The sequence below is a fragment of the Stegastes partitus genome, unplaced genomic scaffold, assembly GCF_000690725.1.
Source record: "Stegastes partitus isolate 25-593 unplaced genomic scaffold, Stegastes_partitus-1.0.2 Scaffold1567, whole genome shotgun sequence".
Taxonomy (NCBI): Eukaryota; Metazoa; Chordata; class Actinopteri; family Pomacentridae; genus Stegastes; species Stegastes partitus.
Genome location: NW_007579298.1, coordinates 124,132 through 141,112, shown reverse-complemented (window position 1 = coordinate 141,112; position 16,981 = coordinate 124,132). Strand labels below are relative to the sequence as shown.

The 16,981-nt window shown below is 39.9% G+C and overlaps 1 protein-coding gene across 1 annotated transcript in view; it reads right to left on the bottom strand.

The window, feature by feature from the left end:
* The window catches only part of sphkap (SPHK1 interactor, AKAP domain containing), a 33,428-nt gene extending 18,368 nt beyond the window's left edge, over nucleotides 1-15,060 (bottom strand). Inside the window, exons 1-3 of the mRNA XM_008300635.1 lie at nucleotides 15,008-15,060; nucleotides 12,576-12,678; nucleotides 11,125-11,235 (exon numbers count right to left, since the gene is read on the bottom strand). Coding sequence (XP_008298857.1) covers nucleotides 11,125-11,235; nucleotides 12,576-12,678; nucleotides 15,008-15,042 — 249 coding nt within the window. The 5' untranslated portion in view covers nucleotides 15,043-15,060. The remainder of the gene's footprint in view (nucleotides 1-11,124; nucleotides 11,236-12,575; nucleotides 12,679-15,007) is intronic.
* Between the last annotated feature and the right edge of the window lie 1,921 nt (nucleotides 15,061-16,981).

Here is a 16,981-nt window from a genome sequence, read left to right as displayed (position 1 = left end):
AACTGTTTGGAGTTCAGAGGTTAAAGACAAATGCATTAAGAGACGGTAAGACATGCATGCAAGCTCACGACTAATGGCACAGACAGATAGAGGTAGATATACATTAGCTGTTTGCAGTACACTGTATATTTTCTAGCGAAAGTAAAATTTGTTGAGTTGATTTGTTGATTTGTTGAGTTCGTATGTGAATTTTGGAAACAGCTTCAGATTGGAACCAGTTCCCAAAATAAAACATGTTTCAATTTTACTATCAGCAAAATGTAAATGATGGGATTAGTGTTTCTACAAGGTAACATGAAGGGTTGTTGTCTTGTTCAAAAGGATAAAAAGAGAAATGTAAAAGAGAACAAGGTTACATGCTGTCGTCCTGCATGTCCTTTCAATGTTAGAGTTGCTTTTTATAAGAGAAAAAAAAATCCATCTTGACCTCAGAAACAGTATTTTGACAAAACAACAACAAGGTCCACTTACTTGCTTTTCCTTGCAGTTGTCATGAAGCTGTGGTTTTTCCACCTCTGATACAGGTGAAAACTACAGTAAAATCCAGCAAGAGGATCTAGAGTTACAGTGATTTTATCAGACTACTATTTCCAGAATGAAACAGTCATCGCTTCATATTCTAATGAAAGCTCTCTGGCATGTTTGAAATTGCTCAGAAAGCAAGTTAGTGGGCCTTCGGTTAGGTTCATCGGCTTGGTATTAAAGATGAAATGAAAGGAAATGAATGAATGAATGAAAAATACTTTATTTATCCCAGAAGGGAAATTCAATGTAAGTATAGTATAAGTATAATATAAGATACATGATTGCTGGATGCAGGTGTCACTAGTCTGTTTTGAGACAGTAGAAATACAATGCATGAGTATGCATATATTCCACGACGCAGACACGGCTCATGCTAAATAAGGATTATCCATCGTAGGAAACATGGCCTGCGCTGTTAACTTGGTTCTGTATTACTTACAGTTTCCTTACAACTGCATAATATTTTAGAATGAACTTTTATCTTATCATGTCATGGTGTAATATTATTCTCATCTTATGTAGTGGAATCGTTATTCGACTGCTCGTCGTCCTTGTATCGGTGCAGTAAAGGACTCCATCTATTTCAAGGCTACAGTTCAGCTTCAGGAATAATTATGTCGCTTTTATGTTTAGTTGGGCTCCGACCCGACAGCCAGCTTCAGCTACAATACGTTATTATTCGAGGTACAGCGTGTGCGCATCCAAGACTCTGACAATACCGACACACACACACACACACACACACACAACGGTTCAATTGTCCCAACTTATTTATGCATAAAATCCTATTTGCTTCCTGTCAGGCCGGTGGACTTCTTTCTTTCTGCACACACTCACACACGGAGCTTGCGCAGATACTTAGACACAGTTCCAGTACAACATTATGTGCACAGACGTGGTCAATATAAGAAACCATTACAAAAATTTAGTCTCCTTTGTCCATCAAAGCTTGGTTTCTCCTCAGCAGCCCCCTCTCTCTGCTCACTACTCTGATCCTCCCACACACAGCTGCTGCTCTTGGTCCTTCTGTCTCCCTTTTTTTTTTCTTTTAACTGTGGCTCCTTTTTCATGACTTCAAAAAATTCTAATATTTTTGTCACACTGAATATACTGCTGTGTATACTTTATGCCTGTTTGTGCTGCGGTCATTCTTCCCAAACACAACAGTAAAATAAGTCTGCTTGATAGAATAGCTGCAGTTTTGGCAGCGAATGAATCACTTATAAGCATTGTTCAGGTCACTTCATGTATATTCGGGCTTCTGGTGATCAGAAAATTGAGCTTTTTACTCCTGCTTTTGTACTATTTTCTTCAGGTGCAACCCTAAAATAAGAGATTTGAGACACATTTCTATTTACCACGTCAGTCTCTAAAGGTGCGGCATTGAAAATGTCCCTCATGTGGCGGAAAAAAAACGAGTTTATTCTCACTCCAAGGTCACAAAACTAAACATAGCTCCTTGTATTATAACGTGTTTTGACTTATCTCAGTAGCTGCCAACTTTAATTATAATCCATTTAAAGTCGAAGTTAATTCAAATGAAGTTTGGAGGGGAAACAACATGGAAGCTAAGCGATGCTGCCATATTAATTTTGCGATGCAACCCACAAGCTGCACGGTGCTGGTGTGGAAACCAGACAGGCGTGCTGATCACACAGACTGCTGACTGCAAACAGCCTTATTTTGTGTTCCTACATTTAAGTAAATGCTGATTAAATGCATAACATTAGTTGTCCATGTAGCATGAAAGGAAAGCCCACATGCTGAAATTACACATTCTGCGCACTGTCCTGGCTTTTTTTTCTTTTTCTTTTTTTTATTATCTCTAAGCTGCTTCCAGTTTATTTGGTTACAAGAATTTCACTGCTAAAAGTTTTTTTTTAAAAAGTACTCTCGAATCCAGATGTGAAAACTGTGTACAGCTGTGCCGTCCCGCTGTTGAATCAAACACACACAGGCTCATACAGTCATTGTTTGACTGTGAGTTGCTCAGCTCGGAGCCTCAGGCTAAAGAGAACATCAGGCAGCAAAGGCTGTCCTGGTTCTTCTCACTACATGAATAATATGAATATGTTATGGGAAATGTCAAAAACAGGGGGGATGCACATTGTAATATCTCTGAGAATGAGTACATACACTACACACCCCTGTTGGGTTGACAAATGTACACATTCACCAGAGGATCATATATTCAGCAGTAAATACGGACGTTAATACGTTCATGCACGAGAACAAAAAACTCTAAAGGACTCTGATGAAAATGGCTAACAGCAGGTTACGAACAGGCCCCGGGTAGTTGACGCTGAACAGCTCCCGTGTCTTTGAAATGCATAAATTTTAATGTGTTGTTTACACATTTGGAGAAGTGCAAAGATGTGTTTTCATCACAATGTTTTCCACAATGCATTAATGCAAAGCGTCATCCTGAGAATGCTCTTGCTTTATCTTTAGAGGAGAGTTGTTTAGCTATACATCAGCTTGTATTAGTTAGGAAAGCACATGTAATGTTTCTATGCTATCGATTGATTAGAGTGGTCACTACAATACGAGTTAGTTTCCTTTGTCAAAATAAAATGTAATTGTGTATATTTACAGCAGCAGAAAAACTTGCGGTATTCTTACTTCCAGCATTTCTCTGTCTCTTTGTCTCTTGTCTCACTTTGTTTAACAATTAAACCCCGAAAACTTTTTTAACCCTAACCCTAACCCTAACCCTCTGTTCAAACTGAACGAGGAACACGGAAACTCCCACCGTGCAAGTTGACAGGATTGGTTCCTTAGAGAATCTGAATCCGTCTTTTTGACACAGTCATCAGTCCACTGTTTTTAATTTGAAAATGCTCAGACATGGTATTGACTACTTATCATGCAGCTGATGTGTCTTCCAGCATATATATATATATACATAAAATACTATATGAACATATTAACATTAAGGTTAACAAAAAAAGGATTTTCTCTGGAGGGGGCAAAATATATGTTTTGAATTTGAGAAAGGGGCATATTCAAGCTAAGTAGGACGTTAAGCCGCTTTTTAAAGATCCAGTGTAGCAGATTTCGGAGGATCTATTAGCAGAAATGGCATATAGCATTCATAATTATGTTGTCATTAGTGTATAATTACAACAGCATTACCATCAACCAAACCATTGACTCTAGAGGGGGATTTTCAAATTTTAATAACATATTTATTCATTTTACACTAAAACCTTCCAATAATTCTCATAAATGTTGATTACTGCATAAAATTATCTCCAAAATGCACAGTGGCCTACCTCCAAGCCACAACAGAGACAGCACCACCTCGCCTGAACAGTATTATGTCCAAACTTTACAGTATGTTTAGCTATTTACCTTGACCTACAGTCCACCAACAGCTAACCTTCAATTCAGACTGGGTTACCAACCAACAAAAGTGGGAAACTGCCTTGGCTGCAAGACTTTCAGAGCTCTCAAAGGCCTCAGTTTCACTGTGTGCCATTTTGATTAATTAATTTATTGTTTTAGGTAATAAAGAGGGCAAATAGCAAATAGTTGTGAAACAACAGTGAATTGTGGGTGTAGACACATGCCATATAACTGCAATGTCTCCAGTTTTTCCAGCCAGGAAACTTTGGTGTACATCTTTCACCCTCCCACTCTTTACTGTGTGGATCTGCACCATCAACTGTCCAGTAAAGGCAAAAACGCTGTTATGTAATTTTTTTTTTTTTAAATGGATGAGTTGAGCCTACATTCTACTTACTTCTATATATCAGTTGATATTATTCCTGCATGGCATATATTCCTAAATAAATCAATCAAAATGTCTCAGAGGTACTACAATAAGGCCACATACTTCAATGTCCCCTGTGGTCTTCAACCAAATTATTCCATCTTGCCTGCAAAACAGACTCATCTATGAATTTTCCATTTTTGTATCTCCCCCATTTGTTTGTTAATAGATATTCACTTCTAATGAAGGCTTACGATTAGGGAGGCCTCAGCATTGCACCAAAGACTGTAGACTCTTATAACATGACACAGTCTAAAGCACAAGTTGAAAGGAAGAGCTTTAGTTTAGGTTCAGAAGGAAGGATTTCTCTCTTCCACCTCTGATCCTGCTGTAAGTCAGCACTCCTGTCACAGCTGATGGCATATTTATTCTGTTCTCCCTCTCTAGGCCAGGAAGGGACAGGTCAGGACACACTACCCGAGTGTGAAGTGTTTGACTGTGGTGATGAATGGATGACTCTCCTCCAGGGACCACAGTTCAAAGCAGGAAGACAGACAGGAAAGAAGAATTGACAAGGTCCAGGAGAGGCTCTGCAGACCTACTTGTAATTCATCTACTTGTGTAGTTTTGGTCAAAAATCTGATTTCTTACATTTGAAAACAAGTTTGAGTCTTGGCAGAAGCAATATCATACAGTACATGTTGACTTCTGCTCTTTTCAATTTCATCTTAACCGTATACACAAGCTTTTACTAGCTTTATTTTTTAGTTTGGTCTTTAGTTTCCTCATTTTATAAGCAGAGCTTGTGTTTTAACTGAGAGTTTTTTACTCATATAAGGTAAATGGATACATCAATAAAAGGAAATACGGGAGTGTAAATCTAATTCACAGAAATCAGGTAACTATTTTGCATGGCAATGAAAAAAAAACCCAAAATGTCCTGTCTTCCTTTTCAAAATGCTCACCCTGTAAAACTACTCAGGGGTGTGATGAAATTCAGTGTGACTATCACAGCAGCATGACACTTCTCTGTGACTTCATGCATTTAAACATGAGTGAACGATCAAAGGTGACAACATGATGCAGCCAGAGGTAGGTGATAGAGCGAAAAACACAGAAAAGCCTAAGCTTTAATCTTTTATTCAGCTCATAGTTTATGGCCTTATGTGCTCACTATTTTGGCCTTTTCCTGTTGCTGCATACATAATCATAATTTCTTCTTCTTTGTACTCTCTCGTAAAAGGATTTCATAGAAAACACCACCTCATGGACTAATATCAACAGTAGATCTCTAAGTACTCAGCTTTCAATAAAAATCTGAGTATTTTGTTTCTATTCTTTAACCAATCCCACAGTCCTGCAAGAAACAAATAAAAAAGTTTTCTGTGTTTATGGTTTTCTTGCTGCTTCTCTCATTCTGTTTGCATCAGCGCTCATTGCCTCACCCTTTTCTGTTTTCCACACCTTCCTGTACAGTTCAGGCCAGGATAGAAGAATTTATTTCCTCGCACAGTGCCATCAATCGTGAGCTCCTGTCTGACTGATTGGCTGTGTAAACCACTGAGAAGCTGAACGGCAAATTGAGAGTTGGAGGAGCAATTTGTCACGTCAAAGTCCGAGAACGATGCCGCAGGAGGATGGGGCGCATCTGTTCGCACTCGCATTAACGTTCCATCTGATTCATAGAAAGCAGACACGGAGTAAAGAAAACAAATGACCATTGTCTAGTTTATACAAAAACTGCGAAGATGAAGCTGCTTGGTTTTCACATTATACAGAAAAATGAAGATACAACTGTCTGCATAATCCCAAACTCAGGTAGGAGTTTGAGAAGTGGCGTCTTCTGCAGACGCAAGGATGCGATGAGCGATGTCTTTGTTTTCAAGCTGACACTCGTCACAAATAGCACTTCAAGTAAAAAAATGATGAGGGGGAAAGAGTCATAAATAAATTTACTTTGCAGATTACTTGGTTTTACTGTGAGGAACCTTGGGAGTTATTTTTGATCAGCAAATGTCGTTTAAGTCACACAAAAAGCACGTGTGTTGGACGGCCTTTTTCCCCTGTGTAATATCGTCAAAATTAGGAACATTCTGTCACATAGTGATGCCGAAAAAACTAGTCCATGCTTTAGTAACTTCTAGGCGTAACCAGTAACAGAGATCATATTTCTCCAGCATTAGCGTCTCTGTAAAATCCAGAATAGAACTTAAAATCCTTCTCCTCATATATAAAAAAGGACTTAATAATCAAGCTCCACCATATCTTAAAGATCTTATTGTACCCTATCATCCTAACAGAGTCCTTCGTTCTCAGACTGCTGGACCAAGGCAGACAATTTATATGCCACTATTACATGTCAATAATTTGATTCTTCTCTTTCCCGTAGTTTGTGTTTTGTTCTCTCTGCAGGGATCTCTGGATCTGGAGCTGCAGGTCTCGGATCTGCAGTTACTAGCCTCACTAACCTACCCAGTTTCTTTTGCGTTGTCGACTCTCTGTCTGCCATCCTGTTTACTCTCCCCTTCTTTTAGCCTCACCCCAACCGGTCGAGTCAGATGGCCGCCCTCCCCCAAGCCTGGTTCTGTCAGAGGTTTTCTGGTCCTTTTCAGTGAAGGGGAATATTTTTTTGCCTCCTCACTGTTGCCAAGTGCTTGTTCAAAAGGAAACCAAAATAAACTTTGGATTTGTTGGGTTTCTCTCGATACATTTTTAAGGTCTTACCTTACTAAGATGCATGTCTTGAGATGACATATACTGTGAATTGTGTTAAATAAATAAAATGAAACCAAATTTTGGGGAGATATACAGGTCATCTACTCTCTAAAATCTATCAGACTTAACAAATGAGTATGCAAAAGCTATGCATTCTGCACAAGCACCTGCGTCTCTTTCATGACAGAGGCTACTGATAGTAGCTCTAACACAGGAATACTGAGATCTCAATGAAATCTGAAGCTATTCTGAAAAGATTTCAGCTAAAAACCGACACGGTTGCTTGAGTCTTGTGTATGTGTTGTTCCAGAGAATGCAGCTTGTGTCTGGAGGTTTCAGGAACATTCAATTCAGCCTGCATCTGCTCACACTTAGGAAGTGTGACATGAGTGTGTGAGAACAGTGCTCTTTGCTAAATTACTGCTATTTCTGTTACCTTGGTAATGATTACCAAACAGTGGAGGCATCTTTAAGGGAGGAGTATGGGAAAAATGTCACAACACCTTAGTGTGTTACTGGCATTTATTTTTTTTTACATAAAATGGAGCTGCTCAGCCTATTGCAGAAAGAATTAGGAATTACATGTAACTCTTTCTCAGTTAATGATTTAATGATGATCTCAAACTGCAGGAAGTTTTAAGGGCACTTTTTAGATAAGGTTTGAAAGCCTAGTTGTTGTTTTATTTATTTTTTGTTTATCACCTCCCATTAAAACAGTAACTGGGTTACCAACTGAGAGATCTCCAGTAGAAGCACCAAAAACAAGAGTTTACAGCTCTGTGAGGCTGCACTTGAATGTAGCAGAGCTTTGAGCTAAATGCTAACAAGGCATGATAAGAGCATCACAGTTGCGGTGGCAATTTGCAGATGTTCAGCAGGTTGAGGGTTGGTCATGTCCCCCATCAAAGTCTAGCATGTTAGCAAATTAGCGCTGAACACAGCTGAGACAACTGAGACTGGGGATATCATTAGTTTTGCAGGTTTAGGTTCATTTGATGATGATCCAAAGTACTGGAAAAACTGAAATCAGGACCTGATGATGACCCTGGAGGAAACCTTCAGGGATGACCAGTGTTGTTACAGTTTGTCCTGAGCGGGGACATGAATGTTTCTACTAAATGTTATTGTGATCAACCCAGTAGTTGCTGAGATGTTTCAATCTGGAGCAAACTGGTTAAATGAACAGCCGACCAATGGCGGAAGTCTTAGAGCCTTCTTTAAAGTCATCTTTTATTCTATGGAAATGGATTAGCACCTTGAGCATCTCTCTGTGGGGGGAATTATTTACTATTCTGTGAATAGAATTCTGTGACAATGTTGGCCTCTCAGTCAAACCTGGCTCAAAGAGTTAAGGCTCTGATCAGTGAGGTGGAGGCCATGAATTAGAAACAGGGTCTAAATACATATAAAATATATAAAAATGTAATTTCAGAAATAAATAATAAAACAGCAAAGAAGAAAGCACCAGAGATATTCTGCAGCTGAAGGTGAGAAAATTAATTTGGTCCCCTGGGGGCCTTAAATGTAGACATATCACTGGCTATCACCACAGAGTGGATGTCATTCTGTCTGAGAAACAGCTGATGTTATTAAAGAGAACAGATGATGTACTTTCTTTAATGAGTCCCACGCACAGCAGAGATTGTGAAACTCCTTGGCTTGACGCACTGGTAAGATATTTTATTTATCTTGTTGATCTAGTTTGTATCGCACAACAACTACTGCTGTAAAAATTTAACAGATACACTTGAAGGAATCAAACGCCTGTCACTGCTCAACGAACATCAAATGAGTGCCTTTTAGCCACTGACAGATGTGAATCCTGAATGTAATTCATGCTCAGCTTGCAATTTCAAATGAAGGAGTGATCAAAGGTGACGCATCCTAAATGGGCGACTACGAGGATTAAGCACATGTGTCCTTAACAGCTGAAAGCCTTGTATTTTCTGAAGTCCTGTGTCCTTGTCTGAACAGCCAACAGTGTCTTTAGTAAGTGAATATCCATATTTGTGTCATTAGTCGCTTTTTTCCACAAAACATGCCCCAACACTGGATCTGTGGTGGGACATATAGCCACACAGAGAAATGACAAATGATGCTATAGGCCTAGATGAAGTTACAGCAAATGGTATAAATCAGTATTCATAAAGACTATGCTTTAAAATTATATATATATATATTGAGTTAATGGATACAGAAATAAGCCTAAAGCCAAAAACACAGGAGTTAGAATCATGAAATCTGATTACAAGATGTAAAAGAGTCTGTCTCTCTATGTCACTTCAAATAACCGTCATAATTTCAGAAATTGTACTTGGGCTAAATCCATCCCAGCATGCAGTGAACAGAAGGCAAAGACAGCCTGACAATGGCTCATTAACAACCACACAAAATGTTCCCGGGTAGAAACAATGAAGTGGTGTTTTAAATTGTACTTTTCTTACAATGCGCAGAGAGCACAGTGGAGGCCCATCAACCTTAACTCAGGTGCGGGACAGAAAAATGTGACTATTAAAAAGGTGAGTCATGGTGGTTCACCTCTTTAGGTTATGTATATAGTTTGTGTGCTGCTTGAGATTATTAATAATCTCGGATTTAGTTATCTTGGCAATGAAATAGGAAGTTAAAGAAAGACGGTAATTTTTCATTTGATTCAAACTAAGAGGCTTGTATAAAGTTTATCGTGAGAATATCATGTAAGGAGAGGAGGTAGTGGCAGACTCTCTGCTAGTTAGCATGTATCAGTAACTGTATACAAGACAAGCACAAAGGTAATTCAAATAAATAGATTAAACCATTGTGTACACTTGTGTAATTAGCTGTCAGATAAGCCCAATCCAATGGCCATTGACCATTCTGTCTATTTCAGTCAGGGTGTGATTAAATTCACACAACGCAGGCGCATTCACGACACAAAACCAGCTGCTTTTAATAGTTTGATTGTCAAGGGCCCCCTGAGACAAAGCCTGAGCTTAGAGAGCTTGAGCTTTTAAAAATCAGAAAGCAGACTAAAATTTGCATAGATTATTACATCTATTCAAAGAAAATCTTCTGCTATATTTCAAGCAGCGAAGCACTCATGAGAAATAATATTCCATTTGCGAAAAAATTTACTTCCAACTCATATCCAATAAAGTGCCTCTCAGCGAGAGGAAAAATAAAACAACAATCAGCATCAACTGTGGTCGCAAACATCAGAAGTATTGTTGTTTAAGGATTTTGAATTGAATAATTAACTAATAGTTGTTTAAGGTGGTGTTTCTCCTCCATCTGCTGAGCCACGAGCAAGGCACTTCCTGCTAGTAACACAACTCCAGACTGAAAAGCGACACGTGACTGCCCTCTCTCGGTAAAGGGTTCAACAAAAAATGCGCTTTGTCGCACTAAAACTCACAGTGATGTCACAGTGCACCTTAACCTCTATATCGCTACAACGAGTTGAAAAGCTAAACTGCTGAAAGATCAGCAAAAACAGGATGTCCAGCTGCTGCTGTGTCGTTCTTTAAGCTGCAGCGGTAGAGCTGCGAGGTGGCCAGCTGTGACGGACTGTGGCTACGCTGGGAATCGCAGATGTTCAGGTGTAGTTATGTGCAGCATTTTTCCACCCTTCCCGGTAATTCCTCGGACAAGCTGCCGTTTCATATTAAGTAAAGTCGGGCAAATACTGGGCACGCAGAAATCTATAAGGAGTATTATGACTCACAATCCTGTTTCTTCCACTGCAGAAGGTTAAAATCTTAGAAACACGAAAACAGTGCACAGACATTATCTCTCCAGAGGAAAAAGTAATATCCTGCAGATGCATTATTTAGTCATGTCAGTACAGCTTGTTGTGTTGGACCTCAGTTTTGTCAGCACAATACACAAGTTTTGAGACACATCAAGCCTCATGAGCAAAAGCTGTCAACTAACAACCAGCAGGGAAGCAGCCAACAACCTGCTGTAAAAACGATTTTTCGCCATTTCAATGCCTAAAAGCCTCTCAGTGGAAAGCAGATTGAAGACGGAGCAGATTTTAGATGTCATGTCGCATCATTTCTGCCTTAAATTACAAACTGTTTCCCCAAATAGGCCTCCTGCAGCTTGAAAACCGTTCACTACAATTGACTCGGTCCAGCTTTGTTGCCAGAGCGGTGCATGTGTTTCATCATTCACAGGATGCTACTCACCATGGTGCAGCTGCCCTCAGTGTCGTCATCCAGCAGGCCCAGTCTGCACAGAGTCTTCTCGTTCCTCAGCCAGTACTCCGACGAGTCCAGCACGCTGTTGCTGCACAGTACCTGCAGCACACAGACCAATTCTGCTCAGATACAGTAGCAAAGAAAACATAACACGCAAAGTCTCACATGGAGCATTTGACTCGACACGCACTTTCTTGAGCCTCGCATTCGCTTTCATCTGCCACTCTGTGTGCTCACCCTTCAGAATGACAGGATCAATTGACCTTTCTCCAGGACCTTTATTTCAGGCTAAGTGTCCGCAGCACAGAATCAATAACCTGTCAGCTAACCAGACACTGTGTATTATATATGCGACAGTTATGGTCTCCTCCCTGGAGCAACATTTTAATGAAGAAACAGTCACACAGCTGCTTTCGTGAGTGACAAACAAGCATCTTACTGTCTGATGTAGTCGTGTGTCCTGGACTGTTGACATGGCTGTTTTAATAACCAGTCTATTAAAATCATTTGCAATGACAAAATTAAAGATTCCCTCGATGCTTATCAAAGTAATGAGGTTTGACCATATGGTATATTTATTTATTTATAAAAGAAGAAGATGGAGTGTTTGTTGTGTACAGAAACTACCTTTAAAACTGTTTGTTCAACAGTGGACAAAAGATTAAAATCACGTTATAAATAAAACTATTCTCGTGCCTTTACACATAGCACCAGCATGTGTGTTGTTCATTCTCGCTGTGTATTTTTAGTGACAAATCGTGCCCCCTCATGGTTGCACCCTCTGGAATAGACCATCTGTGCAGGCCTTCGGCCAGGTAAGGGTGACGTAGACTCAGCTGATCTCACTGGGAGCGATCATATCAGAGGCTGCTGGCACAGGTCAGTGGAGCACGAGGCCCAGTTTGAAGAAAGACATCACCTTGACTCATGTCTCTGCAGGACACTCGAGCAGAAGTCAGTTAAGATTATGAGCAGCAAGGCAAATTAAGAGGACACATCAGTGAGCCCACCTGCACATGTACATCGTGTACAGTCGGGCACACATACAAATAAACCTACACACATTGAAAGGAAATTCAATCTAGCCTCCACCTCAGCCCACTGATCTGTACTATTTCCCCTCCTGTCTCTCTAGCACTGGGAGATGATAAATCTACTGGGCTGACCTGAGGGCCTGGCTGTTCCTCTTATTACACAACCCCTGGGTGTCACCGGCACCCAAGAGGAGGAAATGAAAATTTCGTGCACTGCTGTAAACATACAAACAGATAAAATGGTGGGAAGGAAAATATGACAGACAGGTACGAAGGCACGGTGGAAATAAAAAAAGACATAATGAAGAAGTGGTTGACAAGTGGTCACAGAGCAGACAGACAGAGGGACAGAGGGGTTGGCAGACGTACGCAACAAAAACACACCAGACATGGCATCGCTCTTACCTTCTTACAGGCGCTGATGGAAGAAGCAACGGTGCTCTCTGTGTTGCCTCCCTCCACCTCCACCGACTCCGAGCCTTCAAACATGGCAGATGACTGGAAGTTACTGCAAGGCAAAAAGGGCACAAAGTTGACTTTGTCAGACCAAGTTCTCGTCAAACGTTCAACAGTCCCCCTTTTAAAAATCTGGACTCAGTCAGTGCTGCTGATTGCCACTCTGACAGGAGCAACCCATTGGCTGTCACATTTGTTCATACTGTAGAGCTGTGGCACTCTTTCACTGAGGTACACAGACGGCTATTGTCAGACAGGAGAATTAATTCAATATTTTGTGGTAAACACTTCATTTCTTCATAGGAAAATCATTCACAGGCAAACAAGACAGGATTTTTGAACAGTTCTGAATGCCCCGGTTTGTATTGAAGAAAAGATACCAGTTTGGGGCCAAATAAAGTGACATCTATTATCTACTTGAAGACTTTCAGGCGTTTCTGTTTAGATGTCATGACCCTTTCATCACAGTTTATGAGAAACTATGTATGGGATCTCTTCTCTCTCTGCATGAATCGCATCAATCCACTGATCTTTCAGACATCTGCATGAGAGCAAAGCCAACTGCAGCTTTTTTGCAGAAGGCTAGCAGCATGTTCAAGAGATCGTCAGCCAGTTTTCCAGTTTCCAAATGAGAAAACAAACTCGTATTGCACAAGCGCTGCAACCAAAGCATTTGCGCGTCCAAGCATCACAGCGACTGTGACCAATCCTCAAATTTGACTTTGACAGCAGTTGCGATGGAGGATTGGACAAACAGGGAAGTACAGCATGTGACCTTAATTTGGTGCATAAGAAAAAAAAAACTGTATTGATGGGGATGTCTGTCAGACTACAGTGAGCCGAAAAATAACACAGCAAACTCAAAAAAAAAAAAAAAAAAAATCCCAGGAAGGCGTCATTATCCTCTGTGCATGCTTTCACTGAGATAAGCCAAATCGAAGCTTATCTGGAATGGCATTAATGAGGATCAATTTGGAAAATGAAGAGGCTGGGGATGCATATTTAAATAGGAACAGCTGTTTTTTTCTATAATCCACATATTTCAAAGCAAATTAAAAGCATTGCATGTTAAAGAGCCTCCAGGGATGACACAACGGTATCTATTTGCAGTTAATGGACATGCATGATGTAAATAATTGTGTCACAGGAAAAGTGAGTTTGCTGTGAAGGAATGGACACACTGGGGAGGGGAGAGGAAAAAAAAACGAAAGATGATTTGCTGGAGATAAGTGGATATGATGTGCTTTAAATAGGCTGCTGTATCTGCAAGGCACACATCAAAACAGCCATCCAACACACACACACACACACACACACACACACACATATACAGACGATGATTCTGCGGTGAACATGTCGGATGCATGCAGTGTAAAGATGGAAGTGAAGAACACTGTAAACACACACACACACACCTACACACACACACACACACACACATACATAAAAACACACAATCAACAGATCTGTCTGTGGTTTTCATGCAACTGCAGAGAGATTTGCGCAGAAAACTGGGAAAAGACCAGCAGAATAGATTTGTCATGCGCGATCTCCTTTTTTTTCTAATCTTTGGCTTAACGACCTTTCCATCACGACGCGGAGATGAGTGACAGGTCGGTGCGCTCTCCTGCTCCCGGGGCCCCAGGTACCCAGCAGGCTCCAAGCTGATGTGAGGACACAATTAACCCCTGAAATGTCTCCCATTTTAGACAGTTTAGTTGTAATTGACTGTGAGGGCTTCAGGATTCCAGACAAACAGGCCAGTTTACTGCAACTTCAGTGGTGGCCCTCAGATGTCACTGGCAAGACAGGTTATAGCTTTAATTTTCTCCAATTAGAATGGAGGAAATAAAAAAAAAGAAGACTAAAGCCTATTATAAAGCGTGAAAACTGAACATATTTTTAAAAACGTGACTGCTGTCATTGCCACACGTTTCCATCAGTCAGAGCAGCCAAGCTGAAACATCTCATTTACTGCACAACACTGTCAGCAGTCTTTACTGTGCAAGCTGCTTCACTGCATGGATTTTACGCTTTTCCAACACTAAAAACAAACTGCACAGTATAAACATCATTGCCATATGATTCAACACAACACAGAAAAAATGATATGGCGCACTTCATTCCAGTGCTCTTGTGAAAGTATCTAAAAAAAACTATACCATAAAAGACTGCTACAAATATCTCAGCACATTCGTATGTGAAATACTGTAGGAAAAATATCAAAGTTTCCCCACTGGTGCAACAAAAACACAATAAAGTCTGAGTAACACACGTACAAATTAAGTGCCTGTGGAGACGTGGTGATTCCATTTGGGAATATGCGCCTATTTGCTCATCGAGATTTATATTAAATTCCAGGAGAATAACCAGTGTCTTACCTCGGTGTTTTCAGAAGGCACTTTGCGCCTGCCATTCTGTCAAAAAAAATACTCCTTAACCGGTGTTAATATTTCCTCTGTGGGGGCAGGAGGACCGGGAGAGCTACAGCGCAGCACTTCGACGCGTAATTGTCCCCGGGACACTCTCCGGTCCAGATGCGCATCCCAGACCGAGCAGTGAAGGAATCCCAGACTGTTTTACCAAGACTGGAGGAGGGTCGAGATGAACGGAGCCCCGCGGAATCAGCAGCAGCAGCAGCAGCAGATCTCCACTGACTGCTCTGCGCGTCTGTCCGCCAAGTGCCGAGCGAAAGCGCAGGAGCCCCGCATGGATCAAACGTAATGAGCTGCACGACGCAGGCACGGGCATGGGCATGCACCGTGCACGAGCATGTTGACGAACATGCATGTGTACAAACAGAAACACGCGCACACGTAGGTCTCCTGCCTCTAAAAGGTGCAGAACAGCTGCATGAACCTGTAAGATAACCACTTACAGTATCAGACATTTTGGATAAGATGTACTTGAGCCTGAATTATTTATGGACGAGTGAAAATGTACACAGTTCTAACAGCATACACTGTTTTCCATTTTGTTTGCACATTTTTTTGTGTTGTTGAAAGATGGGAAAATATTGAGAAAATAAAAACAAGATGAGGATTTACATGTCTACTGTAAAATAACATTTAAAAAAAACATGTAACTGCGAATAGCCATGAAATTTCCACTTATAAAAAAAGGTGTATTTTTTTTTTTTTTACATATGAAGACTGTTTAAACACATTTGCAAAAAAATTTAAGAATATCAGAAAAAATAACTTCATATTTAACAGATGCTATTGTTAAGTTGAAATACTGTAAATATATTGCTAAAAATAGATGTAATTAGTGATAATTAACAGAAAAAGGAGTATTGGTTCTGTCATTTTACATAGACTTGTTTGTTAAATGAAGATTTTAAAAATAAAAATATATATTAAATAATAACTGCCCTTTTCTGCAGCTCTGATTATTTGAAATATAGCATTGTTTGTCCATGTTTGTAGCTCATTTCATTACTTTAACACATGTAGATATCCTTCACTAAACATCAAGAAACCAAAAAATACATCTCATCATCTCCTGTAAAATTAAGGCTAATAACTTTTGAAAAATGAAAAATTCCGATATTTTTACGACATGTTTATATATTATTTTATTAATTGATTTATTCAGTCAAATATATTGTCTGTTTTTTTTTTGTTTTTTTTTTACAGTGTAGCAGCAACAGTAGTGAAAAAACATTGCATAAATATGTCAACCCTAACTCAAATAGATGACTGCCACATGATCTGTAAAGATGGAAAGAAATCCAGGTGCTGATATTCTACCTTCAGACTTACTCCCTCATGAGCACATCTCTTCATTTTCATTGTTTCTCCTGCTGTTCATGCAAGCTCTCTACCTCTTGTTAGCACATGAGGCCAATGCAACAGATTTCATGGTTGACCTACCTTTTGCTCATTTGGCCTCAATGATCTCAAAAGCAAACATCAGTGAACACATTTGAAGTGCTTATTTTCCAGCAAAGCAAATGCATGGCCTGCCTATTGTTACTGTAAGTGTGACCGAGCTATAGGAGATAATCACTGAACAGTCTCCATGGAAATATCAAAGCCTCTCGAGTCTCTTCTAAGGAATAACGAGTGCTCGTGTATGTGTGAAGTGATGGTGACAGATGTTTTGGAAAACACACTGGAACAGGATCATGCTGTTCATGCAACGCTGACACTGATATCCTTGAGGCTGAAACTAATATTACAGTGTATTAATTATATAATAAAAGTAGCTTGTGATTGCAGTCATGCGGATATTTCGTTTTTTTTAGGTAGAAGACGATTTGAACTTAACATTTTTGTTTGTTTTTGATTACTTACACCTGCAGCTATAGACAAAAAATGATATATTATTATATGATGTTAATATGGTGTGTT